At 46.3% G+C, this 17736-nt stretch overlaps 1 protein-coding gene across 1 annotated transcript in view; it reads left to right on the forward strand.

Annotated features, from left to right (window-relative positions):
* The window catches only part of ADAMTSL3 (ADAMTS like 3), a 333555-nt gene that overhangs the window by 223810 nt on the left and 92009 nt on the right, over positions 1-17736 (forward strand). Inside the window, exons 16-17 of the mRNA XM_032836843.1 lie at positions 634-920; positions 10680-10809. Coding sequence (XP_032692734.1) covers positions 634-920; positions 10680-10809 — 417 coding nt within the window. The remainder of the gene's footprint in view (positions 1-633; positions 921-10679; positions 10810-17736) is intronic.

Below are 17736 nucleotides of genomic sequence, written 5' to 3' on the forward strand. Positions count from 1 at the left end.
AGTGCGTGGGGAAGGGCAGAAGGAGAGTGAGAGAGAGAGAAGCAGACTAAGCTAAGTGTGGAGCCAGACGCAGGACTCGATCTCACAACCCAGGATTATGACCTGAGATGAAATCAGGAGTCAGACGCCTAACCAACTGAGCCACCCAAGCACCCCCTAATTTTCAGGATATTATGCAAAGGTCACAGCACAGAACTTGAGTTATAAAAGGGATGAGAACATGCAGTGTATCTCTAGGGATAATTCTCTTTTTAATAAGATTCAAGGGGCACCTAAGTGGCTCAATCAGTTAGGTGTTTGCCTTCAGCTCAGGTCATGATCTCAGGGTCCTGGGATCGAGCCCCACATCCTCCCTGCTGAGCAGAGAGCCTGCTTCTCCCTCTCCATCTGCCTGCTGCTCTGCCTACTTGTGCTGTCTCTCTCTGTCAAATAAATAAATAAAATCTTAAAAAAAAATAAGGTTTGAAAACGTGTTGATGACGTAATTGAGCATCTGGGGAAGTGTAGCATTTCTAATGTTCTGACTTCCCTCAGAATGAAGTCACTTTTTCACCTCAGAGAATGCTTCTCTCCCCGCAGTGGCCCAAATGTAATGGTTGTGTGTCCCCCCCGCCCCGCCCCGGTTTTCCGTAGGTTCATTCCGGAGCCCTGGTCAGCCTGCAGCACCACGTGCGGTCCGGGTGTCCAGGTCCGAGAGGTCAAGTGCCGCGTGCTCCTCACATTCACGCAGACGGAGACTGAGCTGCCTGAGGAGGAGTGTGAGGGCCCTGAGCTGCCCACCGAGCGGCCTTGCCTCCTCCAGCCGTGCGACGAGGGCCCTGCCTCCCGCGAGCCGGACGCGTCTCTCCAGGAGGACGGCAGGATGACTTACCACTGGGAGTACGCCGGCTTCACCCCTTGCACAGCGACATGCTTGGGAGGTACTTGACTCTCCCTCTGGGGCAGTCCTGTCTCGTGTCTCTGACAGTTTGAGAAATCCTGAAATCACGTGGGCCCCGGACGCAAGTTAGAAAAGTCGGAAGGAGGGGAAATCATTTGAATAACTGAAAATCTTGCCGTTTCTTTCTTTCTTTTCCATCACGATTATCCTCTAGAAGATGAAGGGTAGTGGGATGGCGTCCCAGCCAACAAAACGGTGTGATCCTTTGGTCCTAGCATTTGCGTAAGTGAGATGGGGAAAGAGGCTACTGACTAAAATGAAATAAATAGGAAACTGCGGGATGGATAAGTGGAGGCAATCTTGCCTGTAAATCAGTGTTCTGAGGTGAGGCGGCCTGGAATTGTCTGTCTGGTAGTGCCCTGTCAGGACTCATCCTCAGAATATAGTAAGTTCATACGGTGCATTGGGCCAGGAGCCATCAAGGAATGCACCGATGACTGCGGTTCACGTGGGTGCGTGTAGAGTCGCGTGTGTGGCCAGTGGACCTGTTCCGAGTAGGGGCTGGGGGGCCTCAACGGTGTGGAATTGGCCCCAGGATTATTGAACATTCCAGGATCCTAAAAGGAATGGATGACTAGAGAGCAGGAGTCCAGATGACCCTTTTCCAGGGCTGTCTTTTGGAAGGAAATAGAAATAATTGGAAAGCTAGATCGTCTACTGAGGTGAAGGTGGCTCATCCAGTCAGGAATCCAGGACTCCTGACACCCTATCCTGGGACTCCACTGGCTCCAGTGGTAGGCAGTTGGGTCGAGTTCATGCCCCACTCCTCCTGGTGGTCCTGAGCTCATTACTTGGAACGCCCTATCGGGTCTTGGAGCTCATAGTCCCATCACTGCGCCTGAGCCCCTCACTCTTTGTCCCCCAGGCTCTTAAGTAAATTCCCGGTCCTTCCCATCCAGTCTCCAAGACCTGATGGTATTTGTCTCTCTCCTGTCCTAAGTCAGCCTCTGAACCCACCTCTCCTGACACAGACACCTATTCTCTGACTTTGCCAGCATGCGGCAGATGCAGATGGAGTGGCATACGTTCTACCCCCAGGCTTCCACGAGGCGGCGGCTGCCTTTCATATGGACTCATGCACACAGAATTTAAGAAAAGAACTCTTAGCTGTCCCCGCATTCTCTCTGCTCTCCTATTTGCTTCCCCCGGTTTTTAGAAGCCTACCCAACTAACAAGGAATTTAGATTTTCTTATTCACCTGGACCCTAATTTGCTGCCAGGACATGTAATCTCAACCACACCTGCGCCGCTGTCCAGAACTTGACTCCTGCTTAGTTCAGGACCCTGGACACCACCCTTGTTGTAGCTTGGAAACCTTAACTTTTTTTTTAATTAAAATTCAACTAATTAACATATCTTGTGTTATTAGTTTCACAGGTACACTTTAGTGTTTGATCAGTTGCATGTAACACCCAGTGCTCATTACTTGAAGTGCCCTCGTTAATGCTGTCACCCAATTACCCCATCCCCCGCACCCTTCCAGCAACCCTCACTTTGTTCCCTAGCGTTAAAAATCTCCTGTGGTTTGTCTCCCTCTCTGATTTAATCTTATTTTCTTATTCCCTCCCTTCTCCTTTTGATATGTCCTTGGTGATAATGGGAACTGGTACTTTCTTGATGAGTCTGGAGAATCCCTCTAGAGCTGGTTGCTATGATGCAAGAATGGTCCCCTATTCAATGGCAATTATAGATGTCTGGAACTTTCCTCTACATTACTGCAAAATGCCAGCTGTCTATACCACTTCTGAACCACCACATTCCTGCAGTTTCACCTGAAGCCTGGGTCTTTGTCTTTTATTATGAGAGCAGAAACAAACCCTACTATTGCTGGCATGCCCTCAAATCTGTTAATCTCAAGTTGTTTTTTTTTTAAAAGAGATTTTTAAATTTATTTTAGAATGAGGAGGGGAGAGAGCAGCAGAGGGAGGGGCAGAGGGAGAGACTCTGAAGCAGACTCTGAATTGAACGTAGAGCCCGGTGCAGAGCTCGAAACCACAACCTTGAGATCACGACCTGAGCCAAAATCAAGAGCCAGATACCTAACTAATGGAGCCACCCAGGTGCCCCTCAAGCTTTTGAATGTTGACTTTGGTAGAATCACTGTTTTGTCTAGTACTCTGTCATCCTTGGTTTTAGTTCTTTCCCTGATTAGAAAGCCTCCCCCCTCCCCAGTTTGGGAAAACACACTTGTTGGGTCCTTGGGACTAACAGAGCAGTTGGAGATGCCCAAGGGAAAATGACCAAGTTAATTCCGATTCAGCTGGTGGGGTCTGTTAGCCCTCGTCTTGAAGCTTGATGCCAAAATGTTAGACTCTACTACTGTCTTGTGTACCAAGGTGGCACGGGGTCCACCTCCAGGATGGCTGAACCTGTGGGAGAGACTTTCTTTTTCCTTTTTCTGTCTTTTTTTGGGCGGGGGCAATAGCTCTATTGAAATGTAATTCACATACCGTTCAATTTATGCATTTGAACTATACAATTTGGCGGATTTTAGTATATTCACAAAGTTGGGCAACATCATCACAATCAATGTTAGAACTCTTTAACCCCCAAAGAATCCTGTACCCTTAAGCGTTTTTTCCCTATTTTTACTCAAACCCCCATTTTCCCTGCCAGTGGCAGCCTACAGTGGCTAATCTACAGAAAGTAGATTAGCCACTAATCTACTTTCTGTCTATACTGGACATTTCATATAAATGGAATCACATAATAGGATCCTTTGTCTTCTTTCACTTCATGTAATATTTCTAGCTGAAGTTCATCCATGGTTTAGCATGAATCTACTTTGTTCCTTTTTGTGACTAATACTATTCTGCTATGTGAATATACCACATTTCATTTATCCATTCATCGGTTGGAAATTTGGATTATTTGCACATGTTGGGTGTTGTGGATAATACTGCTGTAATCATTCAGGTACACACTTTTATATGGACATATTTTTATTTCATTTCTCTTGTGTATATACCTTGGAGTAGTAGAATGAGCTTTGAATCCACTTACACATCCAGGTTTTGTGAAACTTGGATAATCACATTTATCCTCATTGGTATTGAGGCCTTTGGGGACCACTGTGAGAAGGGAAACTGCCTTAAACGTCAGAAGTACAGCTCAGCACTCAGATGGTTGGTGTGATGTTGCGCATTTATTTTCTGACGTCCCCTCGTGAACACGGAACCCGTTTTACAAATTGTGACAGAGGTCAGCTTGGAAATCTTTCAGTACTCAGTTAAAAAGCAGTTTAGCCTTGTGAAGGTGTGTTATGTTGTTTAATCCTAGAATAATATCATTTAAATGAACCTTGGATGTCCACTAACCCGAATTTCATAGTTAGGGAAACTGAGGCCCAGAGCCCATCACACAGTCCAAAACAGAAAATAATTCTCGTGCTTTACAGAGGTTTGGTTGAATGGTAAGTGGATACAATAAGCTTTTTAACCCAGTAGAAGTAATGTTTTTAACTTTGTGGGCTCAAACTTAATTTTCCTTTTAAATAGATCACTAAATTCTGTAAAACTGAAGGCCCAATGCTCGAAACCCAAATCCTCGATAAAGGCAGGGAACCGTGCGTCTGTTCTATGCTAGACTCGTGGCTCGAGGTTCTGGGCTCAGCATCAGGATAGAAAATGAATAGGACACCATCCTTGACTCAGTGCACCTCAGCTCTTGGTTATTTTCCTCGACTGTCTTGACGGCGCTCCTTATACACAGTGATACTCGCCTCTCTGCGATCCATTTCAATGGCTTTTGGAGGCTTAGCCTCTACAAGTCCTCCCGGCCTATGGTTACAAGCATCGGTTTTAACCCTCACCCTGGTCTGCCGTAACTGAATACCACAGGAAAATAGGATTTCCCCAGGCACCTGGCTATTTCCCCAACATTCCTGTTTCTGATAGAAAAGTAATATATGCAAATTAGAGATTTCTGTAAAGATAAGCCTTTCGTTACATCTTGACAATCTGTGTACTTGTGTCTTCTAACTTATCTTCACATCATACAGGAAATCAATAAATCTATTCGTCAGAATTGCTGATACTTGAGAAGATTTCCTGAATCTGTCTTCACACGGGAGCGGCAACAGAGAATTCTTTTTTCATTCCCGAAAGCATGAAGATTGCAGACATATTGAATTTCCAGCTTCCAGGGGCACGTGCATGTGTGTGCCCGTACACACAGACGTCCTGGAAGATAGGCTTGCCTTTCCAAGGAGCACCCCCTCCCTGCGAAGGTTTTGTAACTTAACACATTCTAAACATTCCTCACCGGAACGTTTCTTTGTATTTTATGTTATTTGTTGCACTTACGACCTTCAGGTTTTACCTTCCTACTCTCTAACTGCACAAGCTAGTAGCAGATCTCATGGACTTTGAAGCCTGACCCCACTTTGAGCCTTAGCTCTGCCACTCTCTTCCAGCCACTTCTATAAGTTTGTAGAGGCTCATTTTTGTGAGATGCGACGAGCCATGCCTCCTTCATGAGGTTGAAGGAAAGGATTGAATGTGCTTATTTAACAAGGTGATGTAGGAGAAGTGCCTAATCACAGCGCTTGGCACGTGGTCTATGATAAGTGTTAGTGGGATGATTATTTGATTATAGAATAATAGTAGGGCATTCTTCTTATAATTCTCCCATTTTTTTCTCTTTTAAAAGATCTGATTTTCTGAGCTCCTCTTAAAACATCTACTCGTTTTCGAGTCCATTCTTATGAATTCTCTAAGTAAAATAATCATCCGTAATGAACGATGGTTTCATTTTTCCCTTTCAAATAGTTATTTATCTTAGGTAAGCTTTATGTCTCATTGCATCCTCTGGGACCACAAAAACAGCGATGAGCAATGTGGGCAAAGCCAAGCTTCCCTTTGTCCTGAAAGGAGCAGGAATCTCTGTTGTTCTGCTCAAAAATAACATTCTACAAATAGTGGTTGTGTGTTTCTTTGTGGTAGGCACTGGGCTAGGTGATAGTGACTCAGTCGTCCCTACCTTTGGAACTCACATGGAGGGGGGGGAGTGCTGATCACATAATTCCACACATGTATGTAACTCACAACTGGTGATAGCAAAAGAGATACATGGCGCTAAGAAGGCATATAATAGGAGGGACTTGACCTAATTAGGGAAGTCAGGGGAAGCTTCCCTAAAAGTAATGACACTGGAACTTAAATCTGAAAGATGAGGAATTAGTTCTGCAAATGAAAGAAGAGCAGGTGGGTGGCAGGTGTGTGGTCTGTCCCGGGAATGAAGAAGGCAGGTGCGGCCAGAACACTCCGGAAGATGGCGAGCTGACGCCGGAGAGGAAGGCAGGGGCCGATGACTGCCTTATGCAAAGCTGACTTGGTTCTTGATCCCCAGATCAAAGGGAAGCCATTCAGAGAACCAAAGTGGGAGTTACAGGATCAAACTTGTATTTGTTTAAAAAAGGTGAGCTCAGATGTACTTCAAAAAAAAGGGGGGGTGTTGGATGGGATAAGAACAGATGTAAGGGAGGCCGTCGTAAGAAGCCATTGTCTCATCCAGGGGAGGGCTTGGCCTTTGGTCGTAAGGATGCTGGAGATGGCGGACAGCAGATGACTTAGAGAGATGGGTCGAAGGCGAGAGTCTGTGTGTGGAGGGGGTGAGGGGGAGTGAGGTGGCCAGTCCGAGTCTGGATTCTTCTCTGGGATGACGAGTGCTTCCCGGAGGACCGCTTGGGCACAAGGAAATCACGAGTTCGGTTCCGGATGGAATGACTTCAACATGCCTTTGGACTTCCCAATAGGGACGCTAAGTAGACCGTTGCACGCGTGAATCCGAGGCAAAGTGCGGAGATGTAGCTGGACATAGACGTTCACGAGTCATCTGTGTGCGGAGAGAACCGAAGCCGGGGTATGAATGAGAACCTGCAGGAAGAGAGTGGGAGGCCACTGGTGACTGAGAGTCGGATTTGAAAGGACGGAGGAAGGAGCCACAGGTGACAACATTAGAGATGAAAAGAATAGATACTTTGGGGACAAATTTTGTGATAAAGAAGACAGAGAAGGCAAAAAGGCTAGAAGGCATTATGGGTTGTGCGTGTTGTGTTAGTCAATGACCGAGTGGCTCGGGGACATTTACAAGGAAGTGAGAAAGCTCCGGTATGAAATCAAAAGGCGAAGTCGTCCACAGGTTTCCTGGGAAGGTGGAAAGGAGAGGAAGTGACCCATGGGTAGAGCTCAGTCTCGAGATATGGAAGAGGCAGCTCCTAATTGAAACAGGCCAGGCTTCTCTGTGTGCAAGAAGCAGTGGGTCTCTATGCCTGATGGCAGGAAGTTCCTGGTGCTTTTGTGTGCGTGTGTGTGTGCATGTGCACATGTGTGAACATTTGTGTGTGAGTGATTTGGGGAGCAAATGCAGCAATGTGGGAGGTCACGGCACACTGCTCTTACCCAGCTGACTACAGTGGGCCAGTATAGGATCTGGTATAGGATCCGGGAATGGCATCATGCGTGTCGGTGTCCCCCGTTTCACAGGGCAGAGTCCAAGCACGCCTCCCCACAAGGGAAAGGGGGGGCTGCAACCCCAGCCCGCCCCCGGGGCTCCTGCTCGCTCATTCCCCATGGAGATGTGCTCCCAACACGGAGGGGTCGCTGTCTTGTTCTCTCCAGAGCTCTGAGTCCTGACAGGCCTGGAGCTGTAGTCTCTTCCAGCCAGTCTGGGTGCAGGGGGTGGCTTCCTGTCAGGCTCCAGCAAAGCCTGGGCTGCGTGTCATGTGCCCCCCGGGTTCTACAGCCCTTACTCGCCACCGCCGCACCTGTGACGTGCTCACGGAGCTCCCCAGCTTGGGCGTTTAGTAGTGGAGAAGGAGGAAAACGGACTCACTGTTCTGTTCAGGGTGGCCCGGGCTGGTGCCTGTACAGGGCCACATGCTATGAAGTAGCGACAGTCGCTTTCCCTTGAACGGATGCCGCTGTCAGTGTTGTCACGGTAGCACGAATCGGAGTTTTCTGGCTCTCCCAACGGCCTCGAACGGTTTATGTCATGGGGCACCCATGGGGCTCAGTCAGTGAAGTGTCTGCTTCAGCTCAGGTCATGATCCTGGGGTCCTGGGATCAAGCCCCATGTCAGGCTCCCTGCTCAGCAGGAAGCCTGTTTCTCTCTCTCCCTCTCCCCGTCCCCACTGCTCGTGCGTGCTCTCTCTCTCAAATCAATAAATAACATCTTCTAAGAAATGTTTATATCATGGATATTATCTGTTTAAAAAGTTTGAAAGCACTCGTTCCTACCCATTCCTGTTTTCCCCTCTTGGGCAGGGACTGAGGGGAGAGCATTGTGGCTGGGTCTTGGATGTCATTTTCAAGACCCCCCCCACCACTCCTGGTTATTGTTGCAGTCAAGATCTTAATTTTCAAGTAATTTCCCTTATTTAGGTTTTCTTGGAAAAAAAAACCTCATCTGTTTCATGATGGTATTGTTATTATGAGTTGTTCATCTGGTCTCACTTTGCCTTAAGCCTCTCTCTCCTCTTTTTTTTTTCTGACCACAAATACTGTGGGATCCATTCACTCTTTCTGACCAAGAGTTATATAGGGAATGACGGCTAGAAAATTCTAATGGTTGGACTTGGGGGTTTAGTTGTTTGTTATTTGTTTACAGTTGGACTCAGCTGTGGTCAGAGAATGTGATCGGCATGACCTCTGGCTTTTGGGACTTACTGCAGTTTATAAACTAATAGAGGATCTGTTTTTGTTAATATTCCGTTAGTGCTTCAAGACCATGTTAACGTCTCTTTCTAGGGCCCAAGGCTCTTCCGTTATTAAATCAACATCCTTTTCTTAATGTATTTTTTCATTTTTATCTTACAACTTGATATAAAAATACTGGACAGAGCACCTTAAAGAGTGATGTTCTTCATCGCTCCGGGTATTTCGTACTGAGAGGGGTGTGTGTGTGTGTGTGTGTGAGAGAGAGAGAGAGAGAGAGAGAGAGAGAGATGTTATTTGGAATGTTGAATTACTCAAGACTTGCGTGCATGAAACCCAACTCACATGAACCTTAAACCAAAAAAGGAAATGTGTTAATTGGCTCTGCCTCCATTTTTCGAGTTCCTCCCCATTTTAATTCATTTCTTGATGAAGGCCTTGAATATGATTTCTGCCCCCGAAAGACCCCCTTATTATGACATTGTAGAAGTCAAGTGTGGACTGAGGGATGTTGCCTCATATGACCAAAGGAATGGATTAGAAAAAGTTATACTGAAATTTTAATGCTTCATTTATTTCATAGCTCCAGAAAACATCACAGTTATCACCCGAGTTTTGCTAAGTATAAGAAGAAGTAAAATTATATTTAAAGTTTTTGCTTCTCCTTTTGAAGATAAAGGTCTTATCAAACCTCTTGAAGTGAAAAGCGTTGAAGTGATCTCATAGGTCAAGTATGTGAGGTGGAAGGTATTTCTGTGGTCGTCTTTAGAAAATACATTTTACCCCAATAAGTATCCTAAGCCACTTATTGGTTTTTTACATTCCTTCGAGTATGCTTGCTTTAGGACAGAGAAGTTTCTCATGCGGGGTCTAACATTTCATCCGAATGGTTAAATGAGATGACGTTAGACCCACTGCATCTTCAGAAAACACTCCAAAATTGGCTCTGTATACATTTTCTGAAGTGTTTTGATTACAAATTAAAATACATGTGCAAGGTAATTGGGCTTTTCTCTGACAAAAAAGAAAGGCAGCCCTGCTAGAAAAGGAGCATCTGTGCCCAGACAGAGTCAGGACGAAGCCTGACATTTGCGAATGGAAACTGGTTATTCAGTTGTTGCTGTGTCCCCTCGGTATCTCAAGTTAGCTAGTCCTTACGTTAAAAAAAAAAAAAATGTCATGGGAGATCCATGGAGATTGGAAATCGCATCCCGCTATGGCTGGGAACGTGAGATTCCAACTGAAGAAAGCAGGAGAAAATGTAGCGGAAAGAACCTCACCTCACCGATGTGTATTTTAAATATCCTTTTGGCCTATTCGGCACTCTGTAAAATACCATAAAATGGATGGATTGAAACATGGCATTTGGAAGGAGAACCACAGTCTTCGAACCTAATGGAACACACATTCTTGCGTGAAACTGAATACATTTGCATATTTCAAATAGCAGAGTCAAGTTGCTGTTACAATTTTTATATGATTCCTTTTTCATCCGGAGTTTGATTTATACCTTGTGCAGTTCTGATTTTCCAATAATTCTTTTTGTCTCATAGACGAAGAATAGGGGTGAAGATGTGGGCTTTGGGGCCACACTGGCCCCAAAGCAAAGATCAGCCTGTGGAAGGTTCCTGTTTACTCAAGGACAGTCCCTGCTTTGTTGACTGTCCCTGCAGGACTAAGAGCACTGGCTTAGGAGACAGGAAATCTAATTTTTAGTTTTGAATCCATCCTCCTTTTTTTTGGCTGTCTTGATTTCTCTCTAAAACTCAGTGTCCTTATTATTCAACTAATGAAATGGAGATGGTGAGACCATTCTTTGGACGTCACAAGGTTATGAGGGAGGTCGGGTGCTTCTTTGGGTTTCAAGGTGAGTGTATGTGGGCGGGAAAGGCTGCGGGGAGAATATTACAGGCAGGAAGACTTTGGAAAATGCGCAGCTGTTTGCTCCCATGTGGCCCCTGAGATGCAGCCTGGAGCCAAGCAGCATAGTCAGAGGGCAGTGGCTCAAGAAGTCCCGAGACCCCCTCTTTCTTCCACAACAAGTTATTCTAAGTCATTTGCATTTTGCTGTCTCCAACCTGCAGGCCGTCAGGAAGCCATAGCCGTGTGCTTGCACACCCAGACCCAGCAGACAGTCAGTGACAGCTTGTGTGACATGCTCCACCGTCCACCAGCCATGAGCCAGGCTTGCAACACCGAGCCCTGCCCCCCCAGGTACGTGCTGGCCCGTGCTCCCGGAATGCCGTGTGGGACTAACACCCTCTCCCGCAGAGACACCCACATGTGCGTAGAGGCTGGTCCCCCCCTCCTGGCTTGGGAGGACGTTCTCTCTTCTCCATTCACCTCGTGCACCAGCCAGATTCCAGCTGGGTGCACGGGGACCACCGAGGTAAGCAGGAACTGCCGTTAGCCGGGCTCTTGGGAACGAACATCAGCTGGTCTGGGTTTGCAGAACCACGAGGTCCGTGGTGCTGTTCTCTTCTGCCTCCTCAAGGGCACTGCTTTGCCTCCTACCACATCGAAGAGCTCAGGCTCCACGGTAGAGTCAGCACACGTTCCCGGTCAGTGCTCGGGCTGTGTTTGTGGAGTGACTGAGCAGATCTCCTACTTGTTAGCTACAGGCCGTGTATTGCCACCCCTCCCGCTGACTTGTCTCATATCTCAGACTGAGGGGTGCACTGGTACAGGCCCCCATGAACAGATGACGTCAACTTATTTTTGGTCTCCTTGGTTTGAAAGGTTGACCCTAAAAGTTAATTCTCTTCCCTGCTTAAGTCCTTATGACATCGTGGGGAATCTTATTGGAAGCGAGGGTGGGTTTTCCCCACGTTCTTCTCTCCTGTGCGTTGCTGGCTGCAGAGGATGATGGCTCGGCATCCCTGGCTTCTTACCCAAGAGCTTCCAGAATCCAACCACCCACTTTTTCCTTCTTCAGTCCTTTACCTTCGTTGGCTTAATCATGCCAACATCACAAATCAATTGCCAAAAATACAGCAGTCATTCCCGGTCCGCTCCCCTTCCCTCTTTGCCAGAATCTCTTACCTGCCTCTTGGTAATCATATCGCCCATCTAACGAGGTACCTTTATTCCCTAAAGTCAGGTTTGCGACCTCTGGGACTCTTAAGTCACGCAGGCAGATCCTTGTGTCTCTCCAGCCGTCCTGGAGTGAGGACTGGTGTATTTTATGTTTATTCGGGAAATAAGTTGGGTTCTGGAATTCTCTTGATCCTTCTGATTTTGATTCCCTGAGATGTGTTGGCTGTGATATAAAATTCCTGCCTTGGTGGTCTGAGGGAGTTGGGGGTCGGGATGGACTAGCGTGTCCACGATAGGACTCCAGCCCTCCTACCCTGCAGATGCCCTTTGCTCCCGTGTCTGCCCCTCCAACTGGCACAGTCTCCCGGCGAACCCGGCTCCAGTGTGTGCTTTCTTCTTTGGTGAGGGCACCCCTCCAGTGGGGCAGGAACAGGGTTTTATTCCCGTGACCATATTGCCGACTTCAGTTGTAGGGTCAGGAAACCCCAGGGACTTCCTGACTCGTGTTGGAGCTATCTCACTGTGTTCTGCTGAGAAGCAGTGAGGACCTGGGCCCAGGAACAGCACAGGGATACCTGCTTCCCTTCCTGCTTTCCTCCCCCTTCCCCCATGCTTACTGCATTCCGGAATGATCCAAGATTGCTGAAGAGACATTCAGGAGGGTTTTTAGGGAGGCTTGATCTAACCCGGGATTAGGATGCTCGCTTTATCAGGTATGTCTAGAACTTTCCCAGAGCATCGGTCATATGGGGGTAATGCTGAGTGTAGAGCTACTGGGAGTGACCCCTTTTATCTTTGGAGAAATGGCACTTCTATTAAGTGTACAGTCAAGCCCTCATAATCCAAATTTGTTATCTACATTTCTCAGTTGTTTCTTATTCTAATACTGGAAACACTGACTTAGATATTTTTGGAAAAGCCAGGGTTTCTGTTTTCCTTTGCTGACACATCCCCGCCCCCGAGGCTTTGTAGATAGGAGCAGATGGCCACCTGTCTGAGCCAGGGTGAGGGACAAGGGGAAACACAGCAAGGGGAAGACACAGAGTGTCCTCCCCCAACACGTTTTCCCATGAGGTTGGAATCCTCCACCACCTCCCCTTTCTCGACACCAGCCGGCACAGGCTTTCTGGAAAGAGGACTATAAACAAAACGATTTGGAATTTATACAAACTCCAAATGGTGACTACGGTTTGGCTAAGTGTGCAGTTCTGTAGTCATAAACAAAGAGGAGTGAAAAAAAGAAACTGTCACCCATAAATTTGGAGTGTGCTTTATTTCTAGCTCCAAATCTTACTCCCTATCAACGGAAAGCTAGTCTTCCCCAGTTGTGTCTTTCTCTGTAGCCTGAGCCATTGACAAATGAGGACTTGGGCACAAGTGGCCAATTAAACAGAAAATGGACACAGGTGCCAACACAAAGCAGGCTTCAGGGGCACCTCGGTGGCTCAGTCCATGAAGCGTCTGCCTCCGGCTCAGGTCATGATCCTGGGGTCCTGGGATGGAGCCCCGTATTGGGCTCCCTGCTCAGCTCCCTCTCCCACTCCCCCTGCTTGTGTTCCCTCTTTCTCTCTCTCTCTCTCTCCATCAATTAAATAAATAAATAAATAAAATCTTTAAAAACCAAAAACAAAGCAGGGTTAAAGTGAGAGGGATTTGCCCAGCAGGGCGCACCAAGGGGGCTGAGGACATGGAGAAACTCAGTTTTGCTTTTGCAAAAACAACGCTGTTCTGATCCAGCTCTGAAAGTGAAGACCGCTGTAATGGGTCATCATGCAATTTTTTCAGAAAAAAAAAAAAGAGAGAGAGAGAGAGAGCCAGCGATAGAGAAAATGCAAAACAATCTATTCTTTGTTCTAAGAATAAACTCACCGAGTTGCCATTACCACTGACACTATATTCAGTGCATGGTGTAAATAACTCGATTTCATAATTTTTAGTTTGATTTTTTAAGGCGAAGTCCAAGTCATACATTTCCCTACTATTTATTCTATTTATCATAGAATTTGAGTTTCTTCTTCCTTGCGTTAAATGACTTTTTCTGGTTTCATTTCTTTGCTGAGGATGTGGACACGATTTGTGACAGTTTCTCTCTCAATCTCTTAGCAGTCTGCCCCAGCCATTCCTAACTGCCCCTGCCTCTGTGCAGAGAGATTTTGCATGAACTATTTCCATTGTAGCTAAATAAACTCTCTCCTCTTGTGTTTCCTGCTCTGACCCACACACACAGGGATGACCTTCAGAGAACTTTCTAAATCGCGGTGATCGTGAGAAGCTCCCACATAAAACCCTCCAGGAACTTTCCTTACCTGAGGATCACAGTCTGTGTTCTTTACTTTGGCATGTGTGTGACCTTTCTGGGGCTGCTGTCACACAGTACTGTGGACAAGATGGCTTAAACAACAGAAGATGATTGTCTCCGTTCTGGAGGCTGGGGGGTCCGAGATCAAGGGGCAGGCAGGGTTGGCTCCTTCTGGGACTGGGAGGGAGAACCTGGTCCAGGTCTCTTTCCCAGCTCCTGGTAGGCGTTCCTTGGCTTGTGAATGCTGTTCTCCCCGGGTTTCTATATTGTCTTCCTTCTGCTTGTCCGTTGTCCAAACGTCCACTTTTTATGAGGGTACCACTTATATTGGGTTGGCGCCCTTTCTAATGATGTCATCTGAATTGATCAGAGACCCTGTTTCCAAACAAGATCACATTCACAGGTACTAGGAGTCAGGGCTTCAACAACTTTTGTGGGGAAATAATTCAGTTCATAGCATCCTATAAAGTCCTTTGTGCCCCTGCTTTTAGGTTCTTGGGCCACATCTCCTGTCACTACCACCCTCAGCATACGCAAACACACACACACACGCATACATACACGCATGCACGCATGTGCCCCAAGGACCGTGTTCAGCAGCCACAGTAAATTTTCACCGTGACCCATACTCCTGCCTTCGGGCCTTTGCACATACTGTGCCCGCTGTCTGGATCTCTCTTCTCCATAAAAAAAGTGAAATCTCTCCCAGGAAAGCCGTCATTTCTCACTGGTGTAATGAAGTCCGACAGAACATGACGTAGGACCCTATGCTGAGATCCCTGAGAGAGGGGAGCTCTTTGTAGTTGAGAGAGGACTGGGAGTGGGTTGGGGGCACAAGTGGGTGGTGCCCCACTTGTGCCCCCTCCAGAAGTCTCAGGCAGTACCTTTGCCCTCTGGGCCCCTCTGGGCCTCTTCATCTGAGTAATGATGGAAAATGCTGGACTTTGTGGCCAGCAAGTTCCTTTCAACTCCAACTCCTTTCACCATTGAGGCTGCTTTCAAGTTGCATTTTTTTACTCAAGTCTTCAGAGCTGTGCCCGGTCTTTCGGCGGGGATCTCCTGTCTACTCGTGAATGGTTGCAAATGCTCAGGGTCATTTCAGTTCTAAGAACAGCAGCCTTCCCCTGAGCTGGCCGGGTGGCCATCGGTAGGGTTGAGTTCAGTCTGCAGTGCTGCCCTTCCTTGGCTCCCCAAACCCCAGCAAGATTTAGTACCGAGTGCGGACCCTGTTTCTTAGGGCCGCTGAGGGAAGTGAGCCAACCTGTCCCGTGTGCGGCAGCAGCCCCGTGCCCTCATCTCTGGGCCTCAGCAAGAATGATCGCGCATTATCTTCTCTGGCACCGTCTTGCCCACAGAGCTTCCCTCCAAGCTGGGAATAATAGAGCACGCAACATGTCTTGGCCACTTTGCAAAATGAAGAGTCTGTTTTTATGTGAAGGGAAATACTCTTCCTTGTTTCAAAAATTGCAAATTTAATAAACTTTTCGAAGCTTGAGAGTTATATTGGAAAAAACCCAGCAGAGACAAAGGGTGGGTGCCAAAGTGAAGGTAAGTTTACAAAAATGTTTTAGGTTCTAGAAACCAGTGGTGTAGGAATAACAGGAACAGGGTGTTGCATAATATTTTCCACACAAATATTTACTGACTCCAAGGGCAATAGCAGTAAAATATCACCCCGGGGTGAAAGTTACCACTGAGAAGGGGCCGGACAGTCCGTGGATCTTTGTTTACCCAAAGGCAAACGCATTTGATGAATTAGCCTGGATTCTCCAAGGTGGGGTGTTGTATGTTTATTTGCTCTTATGGGTTGACTCCCCCTCCTCCCGGTCTATGCCATAACTGCTGAGTGTCTGCTATTTATGGAGTCCGGTTTTTCCAGGAGAGAGCCAGCAGCTTGTAGAAACATGCAGGGTTACATAATGGTCCCACTCGTCTGAGGGAAGCTTTCTTCTCTGACAGCAGTCAGCACTGCTAGGGAGGGGAGTCAGAAAGCAAGAGGCAAGAATGATGTGTTTCTCTCCCTCCTTGCTTTACCTTGTTACCCAATTCTCGAATTTTAAAAAATCCTGTATTTAGTCTTTGGTCTGTTAAGAAGAATCAGTTCCCCGTTTCTTGCCTCACAGTGGTTTCATTTCCAGTCCCTTGTGCCTCTGATGGATTCTTCTAGCTATACACTTTCTTGAAAGATGATTATCCAGCAGTCACTCCAAATAACGTTATATAGTTAAGCTGAATTGATAGTGAAACCTCATGCTTTTAATTATTTATCCATATAGCTCAGTTGTCATCAAAATAAGATGTATATTTCTACTGTTGGTGAGTTCCCTCACCTCCAACGCTACTGGAAATTTAGATATAATCAGTTACTACCCAGCTAATTGGTAGGCTTCCAGTTAAGCTGGTGTTTTAATTTTACCTTCTGTTCCAAACACAGATCAATGGTAGAGGCAGAGTAAGTGCAGGGAAATTAAAACAACACACCGAAGACCATATCATGAAAAAGAACTACGTGGGCCGGGAATGGAAAGGAAGTGTGAAGTGGTGAGTGGAAACAGACCTGTGGTTCTTGTGGACTTGAGGCCCCAAGCAGTCAACACTCACGGGAGTTCAGTTCCATAGAAGGTAGGGCCAAAATATCTTCCTTTTTACTGATTAGAAAGACCCACATTCACCGCTCCTTTGGGAATGGAAGCAGGAAAAAGCTGCTGCTGATCACGAACTGGAGGCGTTGTATAGATGAGGCTGCTCGCCTGGGAGAGTGGAGGGGAGACACAACCATGTAGCCACAAATCACACGTTGGCTCAGTGATTGGATGGTCAGTGTCCGTATGGGGCTTCTGTGCGGTGTTGTCCGTACGAGATTTGGTTCTGGACTAGAGACGCTGGAGGGCTAGATGGAAGTAAACAACACTGTAGACACCAAGAGGAAGTGTCAGAGAAAAGGACAAAGGGAGGTGGGGAGAGAGAAACCAAACTGAGCCTGCAAAATGAAACTCCAAAGCACACAAAGAAACCTAATACCAATGAAGATAGTCAGCAGAGTCCGCAGTTGAAAGTTGAACTCACTCCAGATGAAATAAAAATACAAGAACAGTCTGAGAAAGACTGTGTCACTGAGCTCTTTGGTGATCTAAGTTGGTAAATAGTATCCATGTAAAGAACTAGAAATTGTGAAATAGACACAGGCAGAAATGTCACAATAGGGGAGTCTTAAAAAGAACCAGTTACACAACTCAGAAATTTTAAAACCCAGCGAAAAATAAGTAAACCACAAACAAGGGAAGAAAGAATTGTTGCCTTGAAGGTAGTGCTGAGGAATTCAAGAGAATTAAAGCACAGAAAGTTGAAGGTTTAGGGAAAAGAGAAGAAAAGTAAGAAATGGTAAGGGCAGAGAAACAAGATATTAAATAAACTGTTTACTAAAACTTAAGAAAAAAATGTCTATTCCTAGTATTGAGAGAAATAAATTAAAATGTATCCCACTTAGATACATAATAGCAAAGCTGCAGATAGTCAAAGATGATAAGAAAATCTTAAAAGCTGTAAGACCTAAAAGACATATCAACAACTAACAACTTATTAACAGCTGAAGTTCCCCCAAAAGTAAAGAAATAATATCTTTAGAATACTATGGGGAAATCATGATCCACCTAGAGCTAACCTTGTGAAAATAATTGTTTTAAGTATGTGAAGGTCCATTTTTAGCCAAGTGATGAACTAGATATACTGAAGACCGTTCTACTAAAAGATTCTAAAATACTGAGTAAAAGATGTATAAAACAACTTGAAATGTAAAACTGCACTTG

Source organism: Lontra canadensis, unplaced genomic scaffold (genome assembly GCF_010015895.1).
Source record: "Lontra canadensis isolate GAN:19392208 unplaced genomic scaffold, GSC_riverotter_1.0 scaffold94, whole genome shotgun sequence".
In the NCBI taxonomy this organism is placed as follows: Eukaryota; Metazoa; Chordata; class Mammalia; order Carnivora; family Mustelidae; genus Lontra; species Lontra canadensis.